The 24636-nt window shown below is 38.7% G+C and overlaps 2 protein-coding genes and 1 pseudogene across 4 annotated transcripts; all 3 read left to right on the forward strand.

Moving 5' to 3' along the window:
• The first annotated feature begins 13 nt into the window (after positions 1 to 13).
• Positions 14 to 9690, forward strand: LOC148723226 (melatonin receptor type 1C-like; annotated as a pseudogene).
• A 731-nt stretch (positions 9691 to 10421) lies between these two features.
• LOC111337647 (melatonin-related receptor-like) lies at positions 10422 to 13093 on the forward strand. 2 transcript variants are annotated; one of them, XM_088733226.1, is made up of 3 exons: positions 10422 to 10827; positions 11431 to 11710; positions 11980 to 13093. In XM_088733226.1, the coding sequence occupies exon 3, from the start codon at positions 12023 to 12025 to the stop codon at positions 13025 to 13027; it is 1005 nt and encodes a 334-aa protein (XP_088589352.1). In that variant the 5' UTR covers positions 10422 to 10827; positions 11431 to 11710; positions 11980 to 12022; the 3' UTR covers positions 13028 to 13093. The 2 variants fall into 2 exon arrangements, with proteins under 2 accessions (XP_088589352.1, XP_022799722.2); XM_022943987.2 differs by lacking the exon at positions 11431 to 11710 and having other exon boundaries at positions 10424 to 10827.
• Positions 13094 to 14637: 1544 nt separating this feature from the next.
• Positions 14638 to 23697, forward strand: LOC111337640 (uncharacterized). 2 transcript variants are annotated; one of them, XM_088733225.1, is made up of 13 exons: positions 14638 to 14717; positions 14795 to 14843; positions 15108 to 15198; positions 15910 to 15937; positions 16548 to 16617; positions 17092 to 17162; positions 17277 to 17330; positions 17949 to 17992; positions 18432 to 18664; positions 19935 to 20031; positions 20693 to 20800; positions 21254 to 21344; positions 21840 to 23697. In XM_088733225.1, exons 6-13 carry the CDS (start codon positions 17093 to 17095, stop codon positions 22148 to 22150), a joined length of 1008 nt encoding a protein of 335 aa, XP_088589351.1. In that variant the 5' UTR covers positions 14638 to 14717; positions 14795 to 14843; positions 15108 to 15198; positions 15910 to 15937; positions 16548 to 16617; position 17092; the 3' UTR covers positions 22151 to 23697. The 2 variants fall into 2 exon arrangements, with proteins under 2 accessions (XP_088589351.1, XP_022799711.2); XM_022943976.2 differs by lacking the exon at positions 15910 to 15937.
• Positions 23698 to 24636: the final 939 nt, after the last annotated feature.

Consider the following 24636-nt stretch of genomic DNA (forward strand, 5'->3'; position numbering starts at 1 on the left):
TCGCTGAATGGTCATGCACAGTGTAATGGGAAACATTGCTAGTGTCAGTTGCCTTTTGGTGGTTGTCAAGCCACCCTTAAGGTTTGTTTCATAACATTTTTTTCTAGGAGGATTTTCAATGTTATTGTGCCATTATATTTTGAAATCGATTTTAATTCCAACCAGTGAAAGGCTGATAGTGCGGAGCTGAAATCAACTTTTCTCAAATTTTTTTGATGTCCTGAAATCTGTTTGGTTGTTCTGAATAAGGGCTTTCTAACTGACTGGAAAAAGATGCGGGACTTAGAATTGATCGGGGTAAGCGGCTAGCTATAGAAGATGTTGAATAATGAGATTTAAACGTAGGATAAACTGTTGAAAGGTTATGATACTTAGACGGTTGACGGTGAAAATTTCTCATTTCTGACAGTTGAGTGATTAAATTAAAGCTGTTTAAAGGCTGACGGCAACACCCCATTACCAGCCCTGGGTGACTCTGTTGTGGCCTTAAGCTAAAATCAAACAACCTTGAATTTTCCGCATGAATATTCGCGGTCAACACATTGAGCGGTCTCTAATAAAAGGTATCGTATTTACAATAAAAAAGGCAGGTGAATGGTGCGAACGTAGTAAGGCTGTTACCGGAAAAGGCGCTATTTATAGGACAATGAGATTTTATTTAGCGGAATGGAAACCTGAGAGCAAATACTGATTGTTTCAAATTTCTGGAACAAATTTATTTTTGTCGTATTGGAAAAGATCGGATGTCTGCGTTTAGGACAACAGAGCTGAAAAGTTAAGTGAAGCGTTCACTTTGAAAGCATAAAAACATCAGCTCCTACGCATTTGAAAAGTATACGGGCAAAGGTGACAGATTTAATTTTCATTTGATCTCTTACAACTCAGAATATAAGAGCGTGATAATTCATGTTTTTTTTAAGCTATAAGGTTAAACATTATCGCCTGAGATAGGGGAGGCTTGACATGGGTTTCGGGCTGACCATAGAAAAGCACGCTTGACTTATAGTTTGAAGATGTAAATACGTTCATTCATTTAGACAAGCTTTCGGACTGAACGATGATTATTGGAACGAAATTTTACCGCAATCTGGAATCCGCCTCGATCTTTTGTTTAGGTTTCAAAGCTTCTTCTTTAATGCTTTCAAGCCTCTCTTCGTATCTTTAAGAGATTTCCTGCCCTGACGAATCAAATATTTTTATTTATGGATCATGAACCAGCGAGTTATAAAATCCGTTGTAAGGTCCTCCTTCTACGTTTTTATAAACTTTAATTTAAAATCCATTCTCATGGCTCATTTTCATTTTTATTATAACTTTTTACCCTTTTATATCTTGCTGAGAGTTATTCTTTTTTTAACTGCATCCGCGACAGATCAGATTTTCCTCACGAGACAACCTAGGGAATATCACCATGCGTAATCCAGGCAATCTTTCTACACAGTTGCTCCGAATGGCGTGTTACTTTTCGCCGAGGGTCTTAACAAACTATTCTGGAGCTTTCCTATTGTGATAATGATATTGATTGCGTTTCTGGGCAACGCTTTGGTTTTAGGGCAGTCAAGCGAAATCCACGTCTGCGCACCACACCAAACTACTGCATCACAGCCTTGGCATTGGCCGATGTGCTCATGTCATTCCTTGGTATGCCGCTGTCCTTGAGCGTTTTGATCGCGGGACGCTGGCCTTACACCGGAGCGCGAGCGGTATGTTCGTATCACGGTTACACTGCTACAAACCTGGGATCGGCGTCACTTTTTATTCACCTTAACTTCTGTAAATCGTTATTTCAAAGATGTACGCCCTAACTTATACAGAGGGTATTTCAAAGTGTATTAACTTTTTTGTCACTCGCCTGGCTAGATGCTTTCGTCTGGCCAATTTACTTTAATTGCCTCCCAGTTAGCTCAATTGGTTAAGCGCCGGCCTGTTGTGCGGGAGTTCGAAGGTTCAAGCCCCGACCGGACCAACACTCAGCAGGGTCTTAAAGTAACTGAGGAGGATGTGCTTCCTTTCTATAACATCAAGAAATGTATAGACATTCTAGTCCGATAAGGACGAATAAACCGTTTCCTTCATCTATTAGTTAATTTGGTTAGGCAGGGGACGTTAAAGAATCCCCTCACGAGATTACTGTGATATGGTCTGGCCTGTTTACTGGGAACTGGGGGAAGGGGGCATCTGTTAAATTCGCCTCTATTTGATTGTAAACTGCTTAGCAGTCTGGTAAAAGTCCCCTGCACAGTGTTGTAAAGCGCCATGAGCTCAGGATATGAACGCTATATAAATAAAAGATATTATTACTTCCTTTTAAAGGGGAACTTCCGTTATCAACCGGGAAAATTCTGCTGCTTTTACGACCTCGATGACGTCAGTCTCGCAGAGGTGCTCGCCCAGAATATAACATTCGCCGTGTTTACGTTCAGCGTAATCTCTTTCGGTTATTTTAGGATATTTCTAACAAATTGGAAACAAAATGCTACTCTGCATAACAGACCCAATAATTCTCCAAACGTTTCTGCCAAGGATCTAAACGTTACAAGGCTTCGTTTGTTGTTTAATGGTTTAAATTTTACATTGCAGCCAAGGGGCTGAATTGCATAATATTTTACAATGATATACTATGTTCTATCCAGTCATCAGTCATACGTCACTACGGAGTCACATGAGAAGCACGCGCGCTTGCTTATCTAGCCATTGTACGTTCGCTTTCTTAGCCTGCAGTACAGAACCACAGTGGTCCAGTATTCAAACCTTTGTAATGAGTATATACCCAGTCTATGTCATCTCTTTACCCTCTGCCCATTTTTCTATCTTAGCTTTTTACAGAAATCTAGCTGACAGTTATTATTATCATGGCCAACGAGGCAACGCAAATAGTCGTTGAAGCCGAAATCACTGGCCAACCTGGCTTTTTGGGCGGTCAACCTGACCATTCTAGACAACCTGCCGAAATTGAAATAACTAGCCAATCTGGCACTGAAACACTTGCGAGACCCTCGCAGAAATGAACAAATCTATGAGCTCTATGGCAACACTCCTCGAACAGTTTGTTGCTCGCGGGGAGCCTCCCCAACGTTTTACACAACAATACGACGTTGAGGATGAGGAATCCGAACCCGCGCCAAAACGTAGACGCGACTTTGATGAGCTCAGCACCACAGCTTCGGACCAAGATATCGACGAATTGATCAATCGTTCGGGTACCTGCGCCGAGGATGAGTCGCCAACCCAAACGGCCAATGAGCCTGATGAATTTATCAAGTCTCGAAGCCGAATTTGCCGACTCCGTTCCAGTTGGGCCGGAAATCAACCAAAGCCTAGCAAACATTGCGAAGAAACGCTGGGGAAAAACTTTACCGCCAGAAAAGCTAAAACCACTGCTTGAAAAGCATGTTCAGCCCGAAAACTGTGGGCTCCACGTAGCTCAGGTGAACAAGGAAATCTGGGGTCAATTAGCAAACCACCAGAAAAAAGCAGACAAACGCCTTCAGAATATACAGGAAACCCTTCAGAAGGCTTCCTACGCGCTGCTTAAGTCATCTTAGCCATTCGTTGGCGATATTTCCGAAAGATCTAAAATGCATCTGGCCCAAAATATTGATGCTATTGCTTTATTAGGCCATGCTGCGGGAGATATCATTGGCTTGAGGCGGGAACGCATTAGACCAATGCTGAAACCAGAATATGCCTCCTTGTGTACAAAAGAATCACAAGATAATGTTTCAAAACACCTCTTTGGCGAGGACTTGGCGAAGCAAGAACGTGGTGCCAAGGAGACGAGCGCAATCGGCAAAAAGATTGCCGCCAACGCGCACAAAAAGCCAATGGGACCCACCCGCCCATACTATTCGAAGAATGAGTTCCGCCGCGATAGAGGTAAGTTTAGTAAAGGCTTCTATGGCGATCACTACAGCAAGGATCGTTTTTTAGTGAAAGGTCAGAGGAAGCCTCAAGGGAAACCGAAGGCGAAAAAATAATATCCATGCTGCGCGACATAAAAAATTCGGTAAGTAATTTTCCCAGTGTCTTCAGTGACATACACGAATACCTCACGGGTGCATGCACGCAATTCAAGGCGGGTCGTGTCTAGGCTTTTGTACATTATGCTTTTGTTTCCCCACTAAAATGCTCCACCTTAATGCTCCATTTTTCCCACTAAAATGCTCGGTCTCCCCCAAAAAAGTAACTAAAATGTAGTAGTAGTAGTAGTAGATAAGTTTATTTTTCACATTTTCACAGAATATCTGAATTAGAATGTGGTTACAATAATTTAACAAATATATAAAATTACATGCGTGGATAGGGACTGGGCTACAATGGGTTTAGAAATACAAGATAATTAATTAAATAATTAAGAATTAACATTTAACTATGTGGGTATGCAAATATATATAAAAAGAAACTCTTATTTGTTGAAGGCTAAAATAGTCCTTGAGAAAAAGCTGCGGCGCAGTCTTTCGGTCCTGCATTTAGTCACTGAAAAATTGCTAGCGTTCCTCAATTGATACTGATGCACTTGCTTTCTTTCTTTCGGGAGATGTTTAAAAAGTGGCCCTCCTCTTGAGATATTTTCAAGAGTTTTAACACAAAGTTCAATGCTCGGATAATGCTCATTATACAAAGGTTTTTTTTAATTAATTTGAAAGTTTACACTTACGTACGAGTGTTGCAAGTAACGACAACGTATACAGGTTTATGTTTTCTTCGTGACCCCTGTAACTTACACGGGTGATCACGAAGAAAACAAACATGGCCGCCTTTTGAGTCTTGAAAGGTAAAACCGCTGACTTGTCCTCAGTCTCCACTCAGCTGTATTGGGTTTTTTCGTGAATTAAAAGCGGGACTGAAAAAATTTAATTTCTATTTTATTTTCTCGGAAAAATATTAATTTTCCGGGAAAATGCCACTAAAATGCTCGAATAATGCTCAATGCTTTTGCCTCACTAAAATGCTCGAAAAAATGCTAGCATAATGTACAAAAGCCTAGTCGTGTCCAAAAGGCCATTAATGCATGGCAGGACATAACATCTGACCCAGAACTATTATTCATTGTGAATGGGACCACAATAGAATTTGATTCGCCACCGAGCTTTTCAACTCCGCCTAAATCATCCTTTTCTTCACTCGAAATCCAAATTATTGGCGAGCAATTATCCATTATGTTGAATAAGTTTTATGGTAGAACCAACAACTCATTGCCAGGGTGAATTCATATCATCCATTTTTACACGTCCAAAAAAGGATGGAACTCACCGCATGATTTTAAACCTTAAGAAACTTAATGAGTTTGTTGCATACCGTCACTTCAAGATGGATACTCTACAATCTATTCTAAATCTAGTTAAGAAGGACTGTTACATGGCATCTCTTGACCTGAAAGATACCTATTATTCGGTGGCCATTTCGCCTTCTCATCGCAAATACCTTTCTTTCCGGTGGCGGGATAAACTTTACAGGTTTACATGCCTGCCTAATGGTTTATCATCATGCCCCAGAATTTTTACGAAACTTCTAAAATCAGCTTAGCTACTCTGCACGAATTAGACCATATCGTAGCTAGCTATATTGACGACCTTTTTCTCCAGGGACAAACGTATGATCAGTGTGTCCACAACGTCATCGACACATTCCTTCTGTTTGACAGATTAGGATTCATTATTCATCCAATCAAATCCGTCTTCAATCGGAAGGAAATTGCCCTTTTGGGTTTTATTATTAACTCGGCCGACATGACCATTAGCCTCCCCCTCGAAAAAGCTTCTGCGTTTACAGCGCATTGTTTAACGCTTTCCCGCTCCGCATCGACGACCATTAGCGAAGTCGCTCAAATCATAGAGAAAATCATCTCCTCTTTCCCGGGAGTAATGTACGGTCCCCTGTATTTCCTACATTTGGAAAGAGACAAAACTGCCTCTCTTAAAGAGCATCATGGCGATTTCGATAAACATACCTCCCTATCTACGGAGGCCATAGGCGAATTGACATGGTGGTCAGAAAACGTGATTAACGCCAAAAATGTAATAAGTCACACTCTCCCTTCGCATATAATTACAACAGATGCGTCACGCACTGGTTGGAGGGTCGTCTATAATGAGAACAGTACAGGTGGTTCCTGGTCGTTAGAAGAACTACGCCACCATATCACTCATCTTGAACTTTTTGCTGCTTTTCTTGGGCTACAAACTTACTGCTCGCACTTACGCAACACCCCATCAGATTGCGCATCGATAATACAACAGCTATCGCTGTTATTAACCATATGGGAACCAGTCACTCTTGGGATTGCAACAACCTCGCTAAAAGAATATGAGAATGGTGCATAACCCGTCATATCTGGCCTAGCGCAATTCATTTCTCAGGGGTAGAAAATATAACGGCAGATGCGGAATCTAGGAAGACCAATACAAACACAGAGTGGATGATTGACAGAGCAATATTGACTAAAGCATTAAATACCTTAGATTACCTCCCTGAGGTGGATTTGTTTGCCTCACGAATCAATGCCCAATTTTCACATTATGTCTCGTTCAGACCTGACCTGGGGCGATGGCAATTGACGCACTGACTATGGATGTATCTCAAATAAAATTTTATGCATTCCCTCCTTTCAGTGTGATAAGAATGTTTTTACAACAAGTAGAGCAACAAAAAACAACAGGGGTAGTAGTGCTACCAAACTGGCCAACCCAAGCTTGGTTCCCAAGGCCATGCAGATGTGTGTAAAACCGCCTATACCAATGGGTCCGCACAAACGCCTTCTAACACTTCCGGGACGACCGGACAAAATACATCCACTGCACAAAAATCTAACTCTATTACTCTGCCTGTTATCACACAACAGTTGACTGAAACAGGACTCTCGGATGACACTATCAAAATCATCATGGCTTCATGGCGAAAATCCACTTCCAAGCAATACAAATCCTACTTGAAACGTTGGACTGACTTCTGTGAGAAAAGAAAAATTAAATTATCGAAGGCAAATGTCCAGGACGGCTTAGCTTTCCTCACCTATCTTTTTAAACAAGGGCTTGGCTACAGCGCCATCAACACAGCAAGATCGGCCTTGTCCACTACTTTATCACTGGGGGAAAAATCAACATTCGGTGAGCACCCAATTGTACTTCGTTTCTTAAATGGTATTTTCGAGCTGAAACCATCGTTACCACGTCACACAACCATCTGGGAGGTCAGAACAGTTTAGACCACTTCCGCATTGTGCCCCCTCTGGAGGAACTCACATTGAACCAATTCACTCTCAAGCTTGTCACGCTACTCGCCTGAACAACTACTCAAAGATGTCAGACTTTGACATGCCTCGACACCCGATTCATGCAAGATATGTCAACTAAGCTGCGCTTCTTAGTACAAGAAAAACTTAAAACATCTAGACCTGGCACTCATTTGGAGCCTATCGAGATCAAGGCTTATCCGTCGGAACTACAACTCTGCCCGGTTACGCATACACGACACTACCTAACGCAAACCAGACCCCTTCGTCAAGACTCGAAGCTATTTCTTAGCCTATTGAAACCGTACAAACCAGTCACACCAGCCACGATTGGACGCTGGATAAAATCCATGCTCACGGAAGCCGGTTTTAATACTGAGCAATACTCAGTCCACAATAGCAGGACTGCCTCTTCGTCATTCGCCTTATCGTCAGGACTCGCCATACAAGACATTCTAAAAGCGGGAGGATGGTCGCGAGTAGAAACATTTGCCAGACATTACAATAAACCCATTAATCCTAACTTTGGTAGCCATATCCCAGACCACGCTCAATCTACAACTCACCACACTGCCAATGATTTGTAATATCGATGATTCACTTATTCTCCCGTTCTTGTTATCGTTAGAACATTCCAATGTCCGCGAATTCACAGAATAAATGGATCGCGTATTAGCCTTTTGACCATTTTATCATTCATTATAACAACGATCATCTTTGGCGACTTGGACCACGTGTCATGTGCAAGACTCGGCCCACATTCGCACGCTTTGAATTCTCATGTGACTCCGTAGTGACGTTTGACGATGACAGGATAGAATTCTTAAATATTAAACGAGACTTACCTGTAAGTTGAAGTAAGTTTGATTGGGATTCAAATTTTATCTTGTCATCAGTTAGGAACGAAGGAGTCACATGCCCTCCCACGACCCTCGGGGGGGGAGGGTCTCCAACTTTTTCCCACCCTACTCCTTCGTTCCTGTGCATCTATGGGCCGGTTTTTTGGGTTTAGAAAATGGCTAGATAAGCAAGCGCGCGTGCTTCTCATGTGACTCCTTCGTTCCTGACTGATGACAAGATAGAATCCCAATCAAACTTCAACTTACAGGTAAGTCTCGTTTAATTTAAGAATTATAATAGGTACATACAGGAGAATAATACATACAGGAATATAATAAAAAATTACAATTGTATCAGAAACTATAAAAAGATAAAATATCACTAAGATCGAGTAATACTAGGCAGGCTTGATCAATCGAATGTTCACACCGTGTTGTTTGCAAGTCGGCACATGCTCGGGATGAAGGACCGCTGAAAACGCTTGGTGCGCACGCCAGGGAGGTCGTACTTTCTAATTCTCCTTAGGTTATAGTGGTTTACGTAATTTGTGGGAAATAAGTGAGATAGTTTGTGGTCATTTGAGGTTGCACCAAACAGTTTAGAACACTGTTCCTCGCGCCGAGACTGCAAAGTGTCTAAATTATAGTTACTCAAGCATAGACTGTAAGAACAATCTCGTAAGATGATACTTAACGCCCTTTTCTGTACTCGTTCGATATCATCACTTAAATACTTGGGCAATGCATGGTGAAAAGCAGGCGAACAATATTCCAGGACAGATCTAATAACAGTGCAGTAAAAGTTGATTATATCACGAGGGTCCACTCCCGCTATCCTAAGGAGAACCAGGAAACATAATCTCTTATTGGCTTTCTTGCTAGCCTCAGATATATGATCATTCCACGTAAAATCATTAGAGAGGGTCACACCTAAGATCTTGGCAGAGCTAACAACAGAGAGATCCTTCCCATTAACGGTTACTGGCTCGAAAGCATGCATGTTCTTCTTAAAGTCGATGTTCATGACTTTACACTTATCGGCATTTAGGGTCATTCGTTGATCGCACGACCAGGTTTCAACAGCGTGAACGGCACTTTGGATGTTGCTCGACTCTCCTCGCGGCACGATCTCGGCTATGCAGTAGTGTCATCCACATATTTCCAGGAATGGAATCCACGGACCCTCAGGGGTTCTGTTTATTATTGTTGTCGTGTTGGCTTCCCTTGCTCATTGTTGACACTACAGAGTTGTTTACCGGAAGGTATGTTTTCCCTCGTCAAGTTTATCAGCTTTATTCTTACATGGTTGGCGTCAACAGCGCTGTAAATCCTGTCGTTTATGCGTTTTTCAACTGCAAGTTTGAAACGGAGTTTAATAGGATTGTTATGATAATTAAGTTGGGCAGCGGGAGAAACCGACTAATATCACCACGTCATAACAAGAGCGCAGCAAAAGTACCCAACCCAGCTGAGCTAAAGAAAATGAGATGTCATTTACAAATCATGGGAAATACATATATACGCTCTGCCAGAATCTTTGAAAATAGACAGTCAAAGACTGCATGTGGGTACTGGTATAACACAATTTTTGTGGCATTGAAAGAACTAAAGGTTGAGTAAAAACACTAAAAGGTAGTGTTGCAGAATATTAAATTTCTCTCGCATGCAAAACAGAAAACCTGTCGCATTCCACATATTTATGAGAGTTCCCTGATCCACAAGGAAGGGTTGATTTAAGAATATATTGTCTAATTGACAATCAACCAATAATAAATGGTAACAAATAATAATATTTGAAATGATAATTATAATTATAATAATTATAATAATAGCTATAAAGTAATAATTTAAAGGGACTAGCTTGAAAGCCTCATAGTTCACCTATCCACCAGGCTCCAACAATGATTTCCTATGCTTCTCTTAAGTTCGCCTGTTTATTGAAAAGATTTATTTTTATTTTATAGCAATTTAATTTTCTTGGATATTTCTTTAGGAACTTGTTCCGTTATTCTGCTTCGCTTCCTCAAGGAGGCAGTCACCACCGAAAAATTGTACACGGATGAAAAATTGGAGAGTTATCAAAAAAAATAATGTGATTCCAACTTACTGTAATTAATGTGTTTGTAACAATATTTTTTCACGTAACTCTTTTAATTTCCCCTGAGTCACGGAAATTTGCGCGTGATCAGTAACTCATTACAGTAGGTTATTGTTTTTATGCTAAAAGGAAATTGAACGTACTGAAACTATATCAGCGAACTAAAGTACTATGTAACTGTGTATATTGGATCTGTGTAATATAAACTCCATTTATTTTAATAATCAATGGAGGCTAAACGAATGATAGCCATAATCATGTTAAGAAATGATGAATGACTGTCAAAAAACAGAAAAAAAGAAAATTGAATTTCTTGATAAATTGTTGCTATAACTGCGTTGCCATGACGGAAACCTGAACTTAGATTTCCATTTCAATTAATTCGTTCCTTCAGTTTTACTCTCATCCATATTTACGAACTGTCAGGTAAGACAGGTGAAATGAGACAAAAAAATGAGCTGCGAATTAATTACTTTTGCCTCGAATAGTGACCTCACGTAGCGAAAGCTGTTGTTCAGCGAGTGGATTTTAACTCAAAATTATAGAACATTAATGAAATACATGGTTTGATTACACTGAAGTTATAGACGAAAATGTAAGCAATCCTTTCACTGATCGAAGATATCGAAAGACGTCCTATGTTAAAAGAACCGATTTAGGTAAGTAACATTCTTCGGGAAAACCTTTAGATCATGGTGATTATCTACAATATATTTTGCGCTGCGATTTTCTTGTCTAAACCAACACGATTAGAAAGTGGTCCTTAGTTTGAGAGGAAAATTACGTTGATAATTCTTTCCAGTGTTCATGAAATGCATTATCCCTGAAAAACTCACCCTGATCGCGCGATTCCATAATTATTGTCATTCTGTCATGTCTTTTAAATCTTCATTAAATTCATTCAAAAGTTATATTCCTCAAGACTCAATAAAAAAAAATTCAGAATCCAATTTGGTTGAAAGTAACCTGAAATAAAAAGTAGCCGAAACATCAACAAAAAGGACTGAACAGGTACTGACAGAAGAAAACCATTTTTGCACGGCATTTCACGGAGTACCCGGCCATAAGAATTTAGTGATTTTTCATAGACTCGTTTAAAGACTGAACAGACAGACAATCAGATTGATACAAAAAAAACTTGTCATGCAAAAAAAATTTCTTCCCGCTCTTAGTCCTAGAACGACACACGATAATCACATGACAGCAGTATATAGTCTGTCCAAGACAAAAAGGAGAAAGTAACTGTCGCATTTTTCATGCAGAACTTGGATAAGACATTTGAAGGAGAGGCAGTTCACACTCTATTGATTACATCAGCTAATAGCGTTAGCCATGTCCTTTTTCGTGAATGATCTCATCAATTAGGGTACTCGACATCCTTTTAAAATGGTGTCGAGTTTCTTGTTGTGCTGTGTCACTGTTTTTGTGATTAAATTAAAGAATGACCAAACAACATAAGAGCATTAGGACCTGCTCCTTTAGGCGCAAAAAGCCCACGCAAACGGTTTATTCAAGGGACTGCTGTTCATCCGTGCACTAAAGGTTTGCTGTTCTTGAAATATTTTGCCTGAATTGTTATGTTCTGCATTTTGAAATTTGCTTCATAAATTCTCCATTTCATGGCAATATTGCACCTCCGTGGTCTATTTTCTTCTCGTTCTTCCTCTCTAACGACAAACGTCCTCTCTATTTCAAGTCGAAGGTATTTGTGCAGGACGTAACTCATGACTCAAAAGACCTTGTAGTGGTTCGAGGGATGTTTCCGACATTTTTATTACGTTTATCTATGTGTTATCTCTTTTACCGAATAGTTCGCCCAGCTGACACTGAATTCAGAAAGAGGACCCAGCTGAGATGTCTGCAGACAACGAAGTTCAGTTAAACCGAAGTGAAATGTTCGCTTTGCAGCTAGCAACGAGAACAAAAGCCGAGATTTTCACCGAACTGGTTGTAGTTGTGCTAGTAGGTTTAATCGGCGTGTGCGGAAACTTTCTTGTACTCTTTGTCATAAGCCTTACACCATCGTTAAGAACTATCTCTAACTTTTACGTAGCTTCTCTAAGTGCGATGGAGTTACTGCTGTCTTTCTTCATTTGGATTTTCTTACCAGAGGTAACAGTGAAAGGAAAGTGGACTTTTGATGACGCTACCTGTCAATTTGTAGGATTCACGACGGCCATGTTGGCCACAGGTTCTATTTATTCCATGGCTTTAATCGCAATCAATCGATACTTCCTCATGGTAAAATCGAACCTTCATCGTAAGTACTTTACAAAGAGAAACGCTTGTATATCGATTGCTGCGTCATGGATCTTGGCTGGAAATTTTCCTGTGTCTTACATGATTCTCGGCAACACGTTTGAATTTCATCCCGGAAAGGGCGTCTGTATCTTTGATGTGGGGAAGTTGAATCTAGCGCACGCCTTTGTGACAGGTTTCTTCAACATTCAGCTTCCATATCTTGCCATTTCTTATTGTTATTTCAAGATTTATAAGAAGGTGAAAGAACACAATGCATCACTGAGACGCCCTGGACGCGGTAGCGGAATTTCAGCGAGGGAAATTAGAGTAACAAAATTACTGTTCGCTATCGTGTTGAGTTACACGATTTGTTGGACGCCATTTTATATCATCGATTTACTTGGAGTGTTTCTTGGTCAATTTTTCGCCCCTCGCCTTATTTACGTGTTTTATAGCATTTTTGTTAGCAGTACTACTGCCATCAGCCCGGTAATCTACGGCGTTTTCAACAAAGAGCTAAAAGGAGAAATCGTAAAATTTTTAAAATCCAAATGCTGTTGTATGTGCAGAAAAGTCAAAGTTGGAGTCTCTGTTACAACGTCAAATAGGCATTCATGACCACGTGCCTAGTGTGAAAAGAAAGGCAGTTCTGGTAAAATTTAATGAATAAATTGTGATCGTTGGCGCTTGTATTATGCTAATTACTATTAATTGCACGCTGAAACTATATTTGTAAACTTATAACTTCAGATTATATATCAATCAATGGAGGCTAACTGAATTAATAATATAATCATTCGGAGAGAATAACAAAGTAAAACGGATTTCCTCTCCAAACGCTTCGAATGCGTTTCCCAGACGGAAACCCGAAACCAAGATTCCCCTTCTATTCATTTCGGTCCGTTTACGATTTACGATTTTTTTTCTTCTATCAATTAATTTGAATGACGGATAGGACAGGTGAAGTAACACACAAAAAGGCTTGCAAATTAATTAAACTGTTTTTCGGGCTGGAGATGTCAGGTAGCAAAGCTGTTTGACTTGCAATTGTTAGAAGTTAGAGGAAGGCATGGATCTGAAAAAACAAAGCGATTTTCCGTGACATAAAGAACCTTTTCTTTGTTCAGAGATATCACGATCAGAAGATATCCGATGTGAAAAGTACCAATTACAGCACGTGACCTGTACCTGCCTCGCCATGTTTAGACGCCGTCGAACTCCTACGATTTGATCTATAATATAATTTTGCCTTTCAGCAGCCACACGTTTCCTCACAATTAAGTGAACGGAATCATGTTGGTTTTATACCGAAATGATCCTCTGGATGCTTACAAAGTATTTCTGTTGAAATCATCTGCTTTAAGTTAGCTGCCGATATATTCTGAGGTGGGGAGGTTGGTGCATAGGTTAATCACCTCGCGGAGATAAGAAAGAAACAAAGTATTTTTTTTTTTTTTTTTTTTTTTTTTTTAATATTTCGCTCCTGTGTATACTAGATAAGAAAAATCCACAAGATGAGAGATCCAACTCTGAAGCTCTATTTAAAAAGTTTGTCTCTATTCATAACCGCCTCCCGGTTAGCTCAATGGATAGAGCGTTGGACTGTAGTGCGGGAGGTCGAGGGTTCGAGCTCCGGCCGGACCAACACTCAAGGTCTTAAAATAATTGAGAAGAATTTACTACCTTTCTATAACGTCAAGAAATGGTTAGATATTCTAGTCTTCTCGGATAGGGACGAATAAATGGAGGTCCCGTCTCCTGCAGGGTTGGGGCAGGAGACGTTAATTTCCCACACACGAGATTACTGTGTGATGGATGTCCTCCCCTGGGGTGGGATGGGTGGGTTAGGACAGCAGGTCCACATCAGCTATTACAGCTGCCAAATTAATCAACCTGCTTAAACAAATAAATGAACAACTTCAACTTCATCTAACGTCCGGTGATCGGTGAATACATTAGGATCGGAAATATCCCATGCAGTTGGTTAATTCAGTTTATCTCTTCAATTTTTTTCTGCAATTGATACTCATGCCATGTCAAGGACCATTCATTATTGTCGCGGGGGAGGGGGAGGGGGAGCTGGTTTGGTGGATTTTGGTTGTGTCACGATAAAACTTGCCTGATCCTTCCACTAGGGTCCGCAAGGCTCAGCAATGTCTTTATCGACCCCTACCCCCCCCCCCCTCGCCCCTCCTGAATTATTCTCTTGCTCAGTAATCTGCCAAGTGCTACTTTTGGCTTGGCCACTAAGCTTGAGGGCTGGGCTACCAAGGATCAAAAACAAAATGGCGGCAAACGACCTTGTGAGGTAAGAGAGACTGGCATAGCATATGTTGTCGATTCACTTACGGCAGTGAAGTTCTAACTTTTCATGTATTGTTTTAGAGAGGGAAACAACGCTTTTGTTGACGACGATTTTGAACTCGCTGTCAAGGTAGATATGTGGTTTTCTTCGTTTCAAACTCAAGTTAAAAACATTTGACGTGCGACTCTAGTAGCTATTTTTCTTTCAGTCATTTCATAATGAAATTGTGACTCCTTACCACATTTTATTCAAAAATAAGATGCAAATGATATCTCTGGAACCAAAGTTCTTGCAGTGTGACGCATAAACTCTTCCCTTACTTTCGTACTCATAACTTTTATCCTCAGTAATATTTTAGATCGTGAATTGATCTAAAATGTGTTTCGTTTGCAGAAATACTCTGGAGCCATAGACCTGAATGCATATGATGCCGACTGCTATTTGAAAAGGGCAGCGGCGTTTATGAAGCTTGAAAACTACCAAGGTAACAGAGGCAGCCAATTTTTACACTGAGCTAGATCCCTGAACAGCATGTGTTCATGCATATTTGGATTGAAGGTCCATTACTGGTACTGCATGTGTCGAACTCTGATCAGCTGCTAGAGTTTAGAGATTCAATATCAATCAGGTTTCATATGTTGGGAAAATCCAAGACGGTTGACAGTTTCAGTGTTTCCAGACCATACCAGATTTTTCCGACAATTAAAAACTTGAAATCATTGAGATCACAACTATCTGGTTGGTGGGCAACAGATCAAGAAATCAGGAAATTGGAGATATTTTCCTAATTTCTCCCAGATTTTTGCCATTATCTATAAAAATACTTCAATTTTCACTTTTGGGGATGTCAATGATAGTTTTAGCTGGTTACCAGTCCTCTAGTTGCTTTACACTGCAGTACCCCCAAGTCACAAATAATAATGGCAAGTGGAAGATCTCAATCTCCTATTATATTGGCAAAATCTGGGACAGTTAGGAAACAATGAAATTGCAGATCATCTGGGATTGTAAGAAAATATTTCTCAAACCAGCTGTTTGTTGGTTTACAGTAATTTAGGCAATAATTAATCAGCACTTTATAGGCTGTGACATGGCTGGCCCCCCTCCCCTTCCCATTGAAGGCCTCAAAGCTACAGTATACCTGAGAATACTTTCCAGAAGGGGTAACAATAATTTTAGATGCTTTGTATTATAGACACTGAATCAGGACAAGCTATTGTCATGTGAGTAGTTATGGCCTTCATAGTTGCTTAGGAATTTAATGTACCTGTTACAAACTAAAAAAATACCAGATAAGTATGGGTTACAGTTTAAATTGTTTTCAGGTCAAAATATTTTGAACCTGGTTGATTTGCACTTTTCTTTGGTACAGATATTTAACAATTATTCCTTGAACATTTGTTGGATTTGAGATGGTGAATAGTAAATACAATACATAGCTCAAAGTTGGCTATAAACAATCTGTATCCAACAAGTGGGAAGGGAATAACTGTTTCACTAAATTTCATGAAATCCCAAATGTTTGGATATTTGGAGCCTTGTTTCAGCTCTGCAACAGTTGGAGCAATGCATTTCCATGTAAGGTGACTTGGAATATGATGATGAATGAACCAATCAGAACACGAGAAATGCAATATTTGGCATTAAAAATTTGATAAATTAAAATACAATAATCATAAACAAAGGGAATATCTACATGTACCTATCAAACAAGGTTGAATTCATTTTGACTTGAAAATCATTTTAAACTGCAACAAATACCTTAATTGTATAAGCTCAATGTCCTAGATCTTGAAGTTAGAATAAATATTTTTCTTTCAATATTATATACAGCTGCAGTGGCAGATGCATCTTCAGCAGCAAGTCTGGATCCAGACAGCTCTAAAGCTCACACAAGAAAAGGGTAAGAAGGATGTTGTCGGGTACTTCTTCAAATAAGCTTTTTTAGCACTACATTTATTATGCATATGCAAGTGTGACGACGTGTTAGGTTTTTTTTTATGGTTTGCTTTCAATTGGTTTTGCTTTATTTAATTTTGTGATTAGACAAGAAAACTTGCACCACTTTCTAATTAATACCAATCAGATTCAAAACTGAAACCTCCTGCAACTTGGTCACTTGCATTTCCAGTACATCAGGCAGTTTGATTGGCTATCGTGATTGATTTGGTTATGGTTTTGCAAACATCCATCGAAAAGTGCTCTTATCATTTACTTTTACATTGGTAACTTAACCAGAATCAGAAATTGTGTTCAAAGTAAATCTTGTGTTTGTGTCTGACAATTTTGATCTTCACTAGGACTAAAACATTTTTAGAATTAAAAAGATAAAAGCAATTATGATATCACCTAAATTGTTGCCCTTTTTAATTCTCAGAATGGCACTATTTCACCTTGAGGATTTCAGAGTTGCCAGAGAAGCATTTTCAGATGCATTAAAACTTGACCGTAAGCCAAATAAACTCCTTTTTACTACTTTTAAATAAATTTATACATTACAGTATGTTTCTAATGGAAGTACTGTTGATATGCTTCAAAACCATTTCTGTCACTTGTTTGCAGAAGAAAACAAAGAGCTGAAAATGTGGATTAGAAAGTGTGATGCTGAATTGGACTGTAAGTTTATGATTGATATTATTATCATTATGATCATTATTAGTTTTATATTCCCATCAGGGTTGTCATAAATAAATGTGATACAGTGGACTACTGATAACTCAAACCTTCAAGGGAAATTAAAAGAGGTTGGAATTATTGGGAGTTAATGAGTTGAAAAAAAAAAAAAAGGGATGGGAAATAAGGAAAAAAAATGGTGTTCCCTGTTTTTTTTTTTTTTTTTTTTTATCCAGTATATATTTCAATCAAATTTAATTATAGAGAAATTGAGTGAAAATTGAACACTAAATAACTCTAGAAATCAGAAAATGGAACACAAATTGACTATAGAAATCAGATGGTAATGAACTATTTGTTTTGATTTGTCACGTATTGATAGACATGTTTTGAGATAGTGAGGATAAAAGGGAAGTGTATATAGAGAATGACCTGTAGGCAAATGAAAATTGCTTTGAGTCAGGGTGGGGGGGGGGGTTCAAGTTATCAAGAGTTTGAGTTATTATCAGGAGTCAACTGTAGATGTGTGATCTGAACTGAGTAGGTGGCTAAATTAAAGATTTTGGATTTATACTTTGTTGAGTAAATAAAACCATGTTTTGTTTTTTATTTTGTCATCAGTGGCAGAAAATGAAGCTAAACAAGATGAAAATTCTCCTGAAACGGTATGGTACATAATCTTGCAAATTATGAAGAACACATACATGTGAAAACACCATAAAGAAATTGATATTGAATTTCTCTCACATGACTGTATATCTGGCATTGCTTATATCTTAACCACATATAACTGAATTAACCACAACTTATCACTCTAAGAAATGTCATTACTGGAAAATTCTGTACAGTATATTCACAAGTTTACCAATACTTTAAGTAGTCCATATCATAGTTGTGTGCTTGGTTGCCAAGCCTTTGAACAGGAGTGAGGCTAAGAGTGACCTTGTTGTATGCAAATGTTGCTGCTTTTCTCTTTCACAAGGTTAACTTCAGCCTCACTCCAAATCAAAGGCTTGGCAACCAAGTATCCGACTGCAAATTAAAAGGGCCTATTTGTCAATTTGCATAGTAGGAATCTGCCATATTTAAACTGTATTATTGTAGGTGATGGTGGGCGTGGCTAGTGGGGAGGATTCTCAATTGAAACAAAAAGGTGACAATACCAAAGAGGCTGAGGCAGCAAGCAAAGTTAACCAGCAGCCCCCAGTTGTCAAGCCTATGACTTCTGATGGTCATACAGCATCTGTGACAGGTCCACCATCATCAGTTTTGGCTGCCATTGATGGGCAGTCTAATCAAGAACAACCAGAGCAGCAATACACTGTTCCAAAACCAAGGTAAATTGTTGAAGTGCAGGTATCCAATGTTTGAATTACTGGAAACCATGTTTAAGGTTGCTTGTCAATAACTGGGTGTTCTGAGTGGTAATTACAGGACCTGTCACTTTTAACCAATCAGAATACTGTGGGTGAATGCACCATGTTTCAAAACAAAAGTATCCGTGCAGGCCCTTATTTCTTAGTGCCAGACCCCTCTTAATGCTTTGAATCTTATTAGCTTTGCCATTTGTGCTAACTTGAGAGCAAGCTCATAGGTTAATTTAAAATTTTTTCTCTGTGATAATGAAATAATTATTTGAATCATTATGGTAATACTTAAGGGTTTTAAATAAGTGAATATATTACACGATTAGGGCAGTCAGAAGGCCAATAACTAAAATCAACCAATCAAAATGCTCTATTGCCGGTCAATATTCTCTCATTATTATCCAACTACACCTAGACGAGTACGAATAACGCCATAGGCAAGTACAAATATCACAAAGTATTTGTACTCGTCTATTAAAGTACCGGTTAAACTGGTTTTCTTGCATCGCGCAAGCGAAGAATTGGATTATAGTTACGGAAAAAAAAAAACTGGCGCACAATTTCAATCATATTTCCGATGACGAAGAGTCAGAATGGCTGGCAAATATAGATCCAGGTTCATTTGATGAATCGAACGAAGAAAAACAGCTTGGCGACCAGAAAATTTCTTCAATTAATGAAGAAAATAGAAACAGCAACACAACAACGCGCCAATTCCGTTCTGCTTCGCATACTTCTGTCGCACACTCCCTGTAAATAAATATCCATGAAATTCGCCTGCAGAAACAACAGTTTGGCGTGTTGGATAATAAATAACTTATTAGACGTTTTGTTGTGTAGTATCGCTGAGTATTTTTACTCGTCAAAATACGACACAACTCGTAAAAATACTTAGTGATACTACACAACAAAACGTCTAATAGGATATATGTACTAGACCGGGCACTGTCCCGAATGGTCCCGAATGATACCGCACTTGTGTCCCTTTGAACTTCAGTTGTATAATAAATCTCTTATTAACCAAGCTTGCTCGGGACCATACTGGAAGAATATCGGCCCTCGTTCTTTCTTGTACGGACCTCGCTGCACTCAGTCCTTACTGTCAAGACCTCGGGCCGATATTCTCCCAGTACGGCCCTCGTGCTTGGTTAATAAGATATATTTAATTATTGATTCAATTGGGAAAACTGAAAATAAATTCCTTTCAATATTGGATCTCATCGACATTATTTTGTTTTAGATATGATTGGTATCAAACAGAAACACAAGTTATTGTAACTTTGATGATCAAGAATGTAAAAGAGGAGAATGTTAATGTGGAGTATGGAGACCAAACGGTAAGAGGCATCATTCTTCTAGCTATTTACTTTTGATTATTTTCTTTGCCAGATTAATAATGCAACATTACTGCCAATGGTGGTAAAAAATCATATATTCATGTAAATAGGGCTTTCATCCAGAGTTGTTGTTGAAAAGACTTTGATTAAAAAAACTGTGCTGGTTTTCAAGAACATGTAACAAAGACAAATTACATTTTTTTGTTGATGTCGCACATGTGTATAGTTTTATAGTTCAGGGAGCAGAGTGTTTTTAGAGAACTGTTCCGAAGGATCTCAAGATTAGTTTCTGTTAAGAGCAGTTTTGAAGGATCTCGATATTAGTTTAGTTTTTGGTGTATCATCTAACCAGATGTTGAGGCAGGAAAGTAGTGTAAAGAAACAAGAGAATTTATTACGTGTACATGTACACAGCGGCTTCATGTCTAAATTGAAACATTGCTCAGACTAACAAATTGAGAATTCTCCCATGTGGAATGCATAATGGACAATACTCTGAATGATGACTGCTGCTAATTTGTCTGGAAAATCAGACAGAATGCTGGGGAAATAATCCCATCCCATCAAGAGGATTAGCAATATCTGTGCTTCTAGTAATTACTTGGCATTAAACCTTTCAGTCAGAACACACAGTTGAAACACTTGATCTGATTTGTTGTAGTTGAGTGCCACAGTGAAGCTTCCAAGTGGCAGTGACTTCAGCTTAGAACTGGATCTTGCTCATGCAATCAATCCAGCACAGTGCAAAACAAGAATCATGTCAACAAAGGTAAAAACTGTTTTTTTTTGTTTTTAATTTGTACTCCCTTACAGTACAAGGTTAAGAGTTAAGAAACAAAGATATACCATCAATACAGTGAGATCATTATAGTTTGTAAAGTGTTAAAAAACTCTTTGCACAGATTTTTCAACGCAGTCAGCTGGTGACCATGTACAAGTACAGTAGGAATGTGTGTTGTAAGGAAAAAAACTTGTTCAAAACTTATTGTTTTTGAATGTGTAGGCACTTAAAACAAGACAAATGTTCAAATGGCTTTAAAAAAGGCTGATAAACATTCACAATTAAGAAGAATGAAGGGTTCTTACCAGAGGTTTGGGTATTACTTTACTTTCACTTTTAAGTTAATAGGTACATGCAAGGAAATGCAGGGTGTACAGTGACAAGAATTTTAGAGTTTTTTTTTATTATTTTTTTCTTAAAGATTTTTTAACTGGCTTGCAGGTTGAATTAAAGATGAAAAAAACTGAAGGAATTAGGTGGTCATCTCTTGAAGCTACTGATGAAACTGTGTGTAAACCGTTCCCAACAAAAGGTATGTGCAACACTGATTTGTGTAGACTACATTTTAAAGCTCGTGGAGCTCAGTTTAGCAACTGTACTTTTAGCATCTGGCAACGTTTAGCTCATTTAAGGTAACTCAGTGGCATTTCTCTTTGTACCCTTTAACAGTTTGGTAGGTTGCATTCATGCATTATCGTACTGTCATCTGGAAAAGGGTACTGTCTCTGAGAGTATTGTGTCTAGCCTATGAACACAATACAAAATAAGTAATTCAGTCAGTGGTGAACCCGACTGGTGTGAGGCACTTGTCTTCCAGCACTTTTTACTTCTAGCTGGGATTGTTCTTGGTTTTTTCAGCATGAGTAACATAGGTAACAAGGTTGCCCTGTACAGATCATGACTTGTTAACACTCCCAAAGGGGCAATAGCTTTCTTGCAAAATACTAGGCAGGTTATGGGAAGGTACTTCTGATATGTTTCCTGCAAACATTGACAATGTAAAATACATCTACCTTGTCTGTTGCAGATGAAACAAAAGACCCTGGTGATATGGTGCATAAATATCCTACTTCACGGCATGTTGGAAAAGATTGGGATAAAGTTGCAGCACAGATTGCCAAGGAGGAGAAAGAGGAAAAACTGGAAGGGGAAGCTGCTTTAAATCAGCTGTTTCAACAAATTTATGGTGATGGTAGCGAGGAAGTGCGGAAAGCAATGAACAAGTCATTCGTCGAATCTGGTGGAACAGTTTTGAGTACAAACTGGGATGAAGTTAAAAAGGGGCATGTGGATTGTAAACCTCCAGATGGAATGGAATACAAAAAATGGGACAGTTAGATGGCTTGGACAATGAGTTCATCTTGCAGTTCTTGTATGCATCATCTGACACTGAGAAAAATTTCATATTTTTGTACTCTGTGCCATTTAGAATTGAAGAGAAAGGCTGTCTTTTGTTTGTTGCTGCAGGAAGAGAATGGTTGATTTTCAACTTCCTTCCTAACTGGTACAAGTGGAGAAGATGTAGACAGAAAGACAAGCAGTTGTAAAGTGCTCCAAGCTGCAACCATGTTGGTGGCCTTGGTTACTGGAAGAACATCTTGGCTTCTAAATTTGCAGCATAATTCATCAATTTTTGCAAATTCTTTTTGGCAGTCATACAGCAAGTTGTAATGTCTTAACCCTTTAACTGCCATGAGTGACCAACAAAGAATTTCTTCTTACACTATCAGTGAAATACAATATCAAGTAAACAAGTGAGGAGAATTTAAAATATATATATATATCAATGAAGTGATTATTAGTTGATCCAATACCAAATTCTCTGAACTAACATAAGAATTGTATAGCAGACAGTAAGGAGAGTTACTAACAAAAATGAGATCTTGGAAGTGGAAGGGTTAAGTTTACAACTTGGTGTTTAGGGTCTGAAGTCAAAGAGATATACATTTCTGGAAAATATTGGTGATGCTGTCATTTCTCTTATCCAAATCTGCCTCTTTTTCTTTGCTTGCCTGAGTACTAAGGCCTCAGATGTTGCGCGAATCTTGAAAAAAGAATGTCGGACAGATATACAGTACCACTTACTCCAAAGACAAATGGCTGTGGTCAGCAGTAGATTGTATTAGGTGACAATAATTATACAATTGTTTTTTTTTTTTTTTTTTTTTTGACAACCTAATTTTTGTTCTAGCAATGATTTTAAGATTTTAGATTGCTAAATAGCAGCTTTGAAAAATGTTTAAGCTTGGAGCTCTATTCTAGGTCTGTGTATTATGCCTGGCAGTCTGTTTTGCTGTTGAACATTTATTTCTGTACCACTGCAATTCAGGTAACTAAAAAAGATTGAAACACTGCTTAGAAAGTATGTAGATAACTCCTGATTTCTGTAACAACCATTCCCGTGAACGTAGTGAGTAAAAAGCCTTATTCAACTTAAAAATCTATACAGAGGTATGTTTGGAAGGGCATGGTCTCTGAGTTTGAACAGTAAAAAAAAAAATTATTTTAACGACTGTTACTTAGCATAACTTACAGCACTGCAAGAAAGTAGGCCCAGTCTGAAAGTACATGTAAAATGATTATTAACTCTTATGAACTCACAAGGTCTGATTGTAAATCCTCCCCTATAGCTGCTACACATTTCTTTGTAACTTAGTCACAAGAAATTGATGTTAGGTAGATCAAGATAACTTTTTTAAGTATTCTCATTACCTGATTGCTGGATAGTGTACAGATATAATAAGGAGAAATTACACGTTAATCAGTTCTGCAAGGTAAAGGTTAATGAACACATTTATGGTCACTGTTTTTGGCATTAAATTTTGTGAAATTTTTGATATGAAGGCACTCTTGTTAATAAATTGCTGTGCAGTTTTAAATAACCACCCTGTCTGTACATCTTGATCTTTTCAGAGTGCCCGTGTTAAAGAATGTCTAATGCATTTTTTAAAAACCCGCTGATCACTGCAGTCAAACTGTTATGAACCACAGGGGTAATTGGAATCAAGTTATGATGCAACTGATAGACAGCTAAATTCTCCTTTAAAAATAATTATCTTGCATTTCTTTTAAAACACAAGGGGAATCTGATGCTGCATCAAGTCACTCAGGCTTATTAAAATTCAGGCACCTCTTCCATTTTTTCATTGCATGTAGCTGAAGCACCGTATATATTTTAATTCAACAACAGCAAAACACACAGTATGTACACTGACTGTGGTTCACGGCCCAGCCTGTTATAGAGGTCTCACTCAGTGGAGATAATTAAAAATTAAAGCAAATTGTAGATGAGAGTCATGAATGAATGCGTTCTATCCCAGTATTCAGCCATTTGTAACTCTCCAAATTTGTCTTTATCATCAGTATGACCGTGAGCCCAAAAAGGTTACAGTGTCAGTGCCTTCATAAGCTGTAGTTGATTTGGTGACAGCATTCCTCCAGGATTGTGTGAAGGGTTGAGAAGTTTAGGCTTTTCAGTTATTAAAATTTTGCCAAGCTTCCTTTTTTTGTCAGCCTCCACCAGTGGGGTTAACATATGAGTTACTGAACAAGCCAAGCTCTGAAAATATTGCCACTCTTTGTCATTCCAAGAGAGTTAAATAAACCTCAAGTTCACATTTATGCAGTTTTTTTTTTAACTTCAATACAGTGGAACCTCGATTTAACAAAGTGCCAAGGGACTGGGGAAATTGGTTTGTTACATCGAGGGTTTGTTATATCAAGGTTCTGTGATATACATTTTACTGTAACTTTAGCCGGGCTGAAACTGAAGTATGGTTCATTATAATGAGGGCTTCGTTATATAGAGGTTCGTTAAGTCAAGG

Source organism: Stylophora pistillata, chromosome 9, assembly GCF_964205215.1.
Source record: "Stylophora pistillata chromosome 9, jaStyPist1.2, whole genome shotgun sequence".
NCBI classification, from domain to species: domain Eukaryota; kingdom Metazoa; phylum Cnidaria; class Anthozoa; order Scleractinia; family Pocilloporidae; genus Stylophora; species Stylophora pistillata.

Bases quoted from the DNA above. Each gene is read 5' to 3' on its own strand.
- LOC111337647 (XM_088733226.1), top strand. From the start codon at position 12,023: ATGTCTGCAGACAACGAAGTTCAGTTAAACCGAAGTGAAATGTTCGCT.
- LOC111337640 (XM_022943976.2), top strand. From the start codon at position 14,695: ATGGCGGCAAACGACCTTGTGAG. The intron at 17,163-17,276 runs GTAAGCCAAATA...ACTTGTTTGCAG, and splicing joins AGATGCATTAAAACTTGACC to AAGAAAACAAAGAGCTGAAA. The intron at 17,331-17,948 runs GTAAGTTTATGA...TTTTGTCATCAG, and splicing joins GTGTGATGCTGAATTGGACT to TGGCAGAAAATGAAGCTAAA.